This window comes from Hipposideros armiger, unplaced genomic scaffold (assembly GCF_001890085.2).
Source record: "Hipposideros armiger isolate ML-2016 unplaced genomic scaffold, ASM189008v1 scaffold_976, whole genome shotgun sequence".
Lineage (NCBI taxonomy): Eukaryota > Metazoa > Chordata > Mammalia > Chiroptera > Hipposideridae > Hipposideros > Hipposideros armiger.
In genome coordinates, this window is record NW_017732326.1 from 630,132 (window position 1) to 635,818 (window position 5,687).

The window sequence follows — 5,687 nt, forward strand, 5'->3', positions numbered from 1 at the left end:
ACCATGTGTACCAGGACTCCTACTACAGATACATCACCACATATGATTATCACAACACTCTGCCGTATAACTATTATTATGGATCAAGAATTCAAAGCTTAGAGAGTTAAATTAATTGGTCAAAGACAAAAAGTCCATGTGTTTTAACTGCATCATGAAGCCACCCTGAAAATTTAAAGATCATAGTTTTATAACAAACAGAATATTTGAGGTAAATTTGGGATGGAGCAAATGTCATTTTGGGGGGAAGGGGAGGAACACGGTTCCTCACTTCACATTCAGAACTGTGTCAACATGATGTCATCAGAATAGAGATCTGAGCCACTGGGGCCATTAGATGAGCCCACCATATTGTGAGTAACCCTTAGTTCTGCTTATGAAAGAAGAGAATGGGCCATAGGAAGAATGGCTAATATTTTGTGTGTGAGTGAGTTTTCTATCAGTGTTCTCAATGGTTGGGACATATGAACTCCTTTAATATCCAACTAAACTATGAGGTCCTGTCTGTTATTATTGTGAGCCCCATTTGATTCATGAGGTAATAAGACATTATGTGTCTCAAGAACTTGTCCAAATCACCCAGATAACCTAACTCCAGAGTCTGACCGCTTGATTGTTAGAGGATAAAAGGAAATGCTATGCACTATTCCTACCTCCATGGAGAAAACAAAACTAACCTTTGCTGACTCAATTTATTTTGTACTGAATCATGTGACCAGGATTTGAATGGTGACGAGTCTTCAAAAAATACGTGAATTCTGATAATTAATTTATTTTCCAAAATACAAAATAAAAATTCTATTGTTTTCATGATGCCACCTCGGAGATAACTGTAAAACAAATACAGACTACCCTTTAATGAATGTATTCTTCTTATATAATACATCCTGGGCACCCCATGGGAGACTGTGAATATCACCTTGCATCTGTGCCATACATTCCCTTACTTATTTGATGATTTCCAAGATCATGGCAACATATTCATCCCCATCATCCCATCTTCTTAGGACCCAGGTTCTGTTTATCAATTTAGGGAGACCATTGAAAGGAAGAAAGGGGTTTCACAGAAAAGGTTGACATAGAATCAGCTTATCAGCTTATTTCCTCCTAACTCTGATGCACGCAACCTTTTATAATTATATCCTATCTGTGTGATTCCTGACCATCATATTATCTCAGTGTGGACCACAGTTGATATTTGAACGTATATAGGGCTTTACTGGTTACCTGAACTTTTAATAGTAGGGAGGGTAGAGAGCAAGACCCGAAAGGAACACAAAGAATCTTAGGACATAAGCCCTTTTCAGACAGGAATGCACAGACAGGCTTGTCAACATACCACTGCTACCTTCTTTACATGATTGTCTCATCTGGTACTCAAAAGAGCCTCACAAAGCAGTAATGTGGTATCGACAGGGAGACACACTCCTGTGTTCAGACCTTAGAGAAAAACTCTCCAGCAACTTTTTATATGTCAGACTGAATGGTGAATAACAAGAAAGAGACACCTGATTTACAATGCATTTGAAGGCTAGAATACTATACAACCACTGGGAACAATGTTTTATAGATTTGTTAATATAAAATCTAAAAATATTCACAGTGTAACATAAGGGAAAATTCTGAGTATATAATAGCCTGTTTAAAATAAAATTGTTTGTATTGACAGAAGAATAATAAAAGGGGAAAATATTCTCCAAAATTTTAAGAATGATTATTCCTGCGGAAATAGATGGTTTTATTTCTTCTATGTACTTTGACTAACTTTATACAGTTTCCTAAATGAGTTACTATGGTTTTATTATTAAAAAAATTAACAAAGTAATTTCCTCTTGTTTGATAATAATACTAATAATGAGACTTTATAATATCATTGAAGACTCATGATGTGCCAGGTACTAATATTTGAGTGTTTTATGCTTTCTCTTCTTATAATGTAATAATACCTCTAGAAGATATATATGTAAGCAAGGTATCTATGTGGAAAATGAGGCACAAGAAGCTTAAATAACTCAGCCAATGTCAGATAAGGGTTAAGAGGTATAGGAAGGTGTTTAAATATCTGTGGTCATTAAATAACACTCAGATTATTTAAAGACCTGCAATATTGCTCACAATCAGTTAACCAAAAGAAGAGAATATAAAGCCCAATAGCCAAATACCACTTAAAATATATATATATGTATCTCCAAGCAATCCTATTTCTATCCTTAAATATGTAGAGAAAAACAAAGTAAAAGGATTCTTTATACCTCATTTTACTCAGGTTTTCTTTAGTGAACACTGTTACTTATCTGAATTTTCGTATTTCCTAACTTGGTGTCTTTGAATGAGTCACTTCTCTTTGCCACTGTCCTCACTGCCAAATGGAGGCTATCATAACAGCTTCCTCACAGGACTGTTGAGAGGATTAAATGAAATAAGTCAACATTTAGAACAATGTCTGAAAAATCAAGGACATTAGATGCTGTACTAATTTTAAAGCTTGTTTTTATATATGAAATACAACATTGCTTTAAAAATGCTCCTGCATGTGACCTAATGTTCAGAAGACAGTTCCGAGGTCCAGAGTGAGAAGAAGCCGATTCCCACAGACTGCTGTCTCCTCTATCTGCAGCAACTGCAGTGTCGTCCCTTCTTGGAGGCATCCAGATAATAAGTGAAATTTGATTGCTCTGCGTCATAATCCATGTGGTGTCATCTCAATTAGTGTAAAAAAGCACAAAAACAGTCCAGTGCTTGTGCATATGGCATATTAAATAATGTCGATGAGGTCTTTCGGTGTCTGATTTTTGTGCTGTTGTAGAACAGAAAAATAAAGGTCAGGTTTCATATCCAAATCCTGAATCAACAGCAAATCACAGAAAGATAGACATGGTGGCTGAACAAAGCAGGTATGTCTTCATATTTCTGAAGCGATGTTCTACGGACTGGAATTGCAGGGGGAATGGTGAGTGGGCATGAGAATCGTCCTCCCTGCCACACCCTCAGATAAACACATCCATCCCAGGATTTTCCTTCCAGATCACAAATCTGCTTACCCGATATTCCTAGCCCTCATGAGACGCAGGAAGCCCCTGAACTGCTCAGATCTGCAGCAGATCATGAAGAACCCCAGGGACCTATCTGAGCCACCACTTCTTCTGAGAAAGCAGAACGAGCCCCGCCCTCCTGCCACTGGTCTGAGACCTTTTGCTGAGAGGGACCTCACTTTCTGACTTTCTCCTTGGGGAGCCAGCCCGGAGTACAGAATGCCGCTACTGGAAGCAGTCATCTTCTCCTCCCTCTGGGCCTGTGAGTTGCTTCCAATCATTTCAGTCTACAAGAGAGGCTGAAGAGATTCTTTATTGTTAGCTCTTTACATTTCATTTGTCCATGGGAATTTATTTTTTATTCATTTATTTTTCTTGCAGTTGGCTTTGGGCAGATAACGTTGGAGCAGCCTGCAATATCAGTTTCCAGAGCAAAAGATAAGAGTGCCCACATACATTGTAAGATATCCGCCAGGAACGTTAACCCACGCTACATACACTGGTACCGGCAGAAACCAGATCAGAGCATAGAACATTTATTGTATGTTGACTCGACAAACAGTGTTCAAAAAAAACTAGGTGGGAATAATGTCAAACTTCAGGCAAATAAAGTTGATCGCACTTCCACTTCTACCTTGACAATAAACTTCTTAGCGAAAGAAGATGAGGCCGTGTACTATTGTGCCTGCTGGTATAATGTCCACAACATTAGAGCCGCCAAGACAACCTACACAAGAACCATCTCTAGGTCTGTGCCCACCCACATCCTTCTCCGTTGGGGAAACGACAGAGGCTGCACAGCTGGGCACCCAGCCTAAGCCTCCCTCCCTGCAGATCTTGAATCATGTGTATTATCTTTTTCTTGTTGTTTTTACTGTACAGAGGTTACCCATAAGTTACACGGCTCAGACTCACACAGGAAATCATCAAGTGCCAGAAAACCTTGGGGAATTACATCTTATGTAACCATCACAACACTTTTGCAATCTAGTGATAACTTTTCCCACTTTACTTTCAATAATTTCAGGCTTAGAGAGATAAAATTACTTTTAAAACCCAAACCCCATGCTTCTCCAACTTTGTCAGTCCACCCTGAAGAAGCTCAGCGTTTATTTACTCCAGACATTTTGGGAGAGGATATGAGATGAAGCATTTGCCCTCTCCACCAAGAAGAAGAGAATTATTCATTCCACACTGAGGGACTGTGTCACAGCACAACCAGCACACTTTCTTTTGCACAGGCCTCACATCTCCTGGGAAGCATTAGGTAACCTCATTACAAGATGGACACTCCGATCAGGTTCATTTGCCCAGGATTCTGCTGGGAGCCTTCGAGGATCACAGTGGTCATTCATTCAGAGCTGTTGGTCTTTCTCAGGTTATTCTAATTCAGCTAGTGTTTGTGACAATCTGTTGAAATGCTGTTATGACTTGTTTTTTATAGATGTGAAAACACAAGCATAGAGATGTTATTTAATTTGTCTGTGGTCAACGCTTTGCAGAATGAAGGGCTGAGTTTCTAGCTTCAGTGTCTGTCCCTGTAACCAGCATGCCATCCTGCCCCTGAAACACTGGCAGTAGGAATGGCATCTAATTTGTAGTTCTTACAGCTAAAGAGAAAACAAACTCTTAGTCATGAAATAATTACTGAAACAAACTAGATTACTGTTCTCAGCTGAGTTTGAATTTGTGTTGTATTTCTATTATAAGTATGAATTCTATGCTGATTTGACCTTCAAAATATAAACACTAACAAAATATAAAAGTAAAATATAAAACAATATAAAAACAATAACAAAATATAAAATAAAAACAATAGCATATTCTTTTCTTATGTTTTGGAATAATAGAAATAAATAAAAAAGAAACCTTTTCTTTCAGGACATTTTCTAATAGAACATCTGCCCCTGACCTTCCTGGAACAGAGCCATGCCTATTCATTTACAAACTGTCTATGACTGCCTTTGAGCTATAGTGGAGAGCAATCATAATGGAGATCGTTAGGCCTACAAAGCTGGAAATACTGGTTATCTGACCATCTACAGAAAAAATTTCCAGCTTCTGATGTGCAATATTGGGTTAGGGAATGAATCCGTGACTATCACTAAATTTCAAGATGCAATAAAAGAAAATATTGATTAATTTTACTACATGAAAATAAAAAAGTTTATATGGTAGAAAGCAATGTAAATAAAATCAAAGGACAAATAGGGAATTATTAGAAAACATTTACAACCTGTTCAGCAGATAAGGGCCCACTATCCTTGATATAAAACTACATTTTTAAAACACAGAAAAAAAACATTTAAAATATCCTACAGAAAAGCAGCGGAAGACATAAAAAGCCAATTCAGAACATTATGCTAAGTGAAATAAGTCAGTCAGAGAAAGACAAATATCATATGATCTCACTTATACGTGGATTCTAAGGAACGGAATGGATGGGAGAAGTGGATGGAGATAGAGACACAGAGGAAAAACTGAGGGTTGTTAGTTGGGAGGGGGTGGGGATGAAGGAGAGGGGAAGGGATGAGACAATACCAATTGGTAATTGCAATATGACCTCAGGGATAGAAAAAGACAGTCCGAGGAATATAATCAATAATGTTGTAAATATTTCTTAGGGGGCCAGATGGACCCATGTCCTGTTGGGGA

At 38.0% G+C, this 5,687-nt stretch overlaps 1 gene segment (V, D, J or C); it reads left to right on the top strand.

Annotated features, from left to right (window-relative positions):
• Positions 1–3,224: 3,224 nt before the first annotated feature.
• LOC109375589 (T-cell receptor gamma chain V region V108B-like) lies at positions 3,225–3,850 on the top strand. The segment is given in 2 exon segments: positions 3,225–3,294; positions 3,414–3,850. Coding segments are annotated over 2 exon segments (480 nt in total).
• The last annotated feature ends 1,837 nt before the right edge of the window (positions 3,851–5,687 follow it).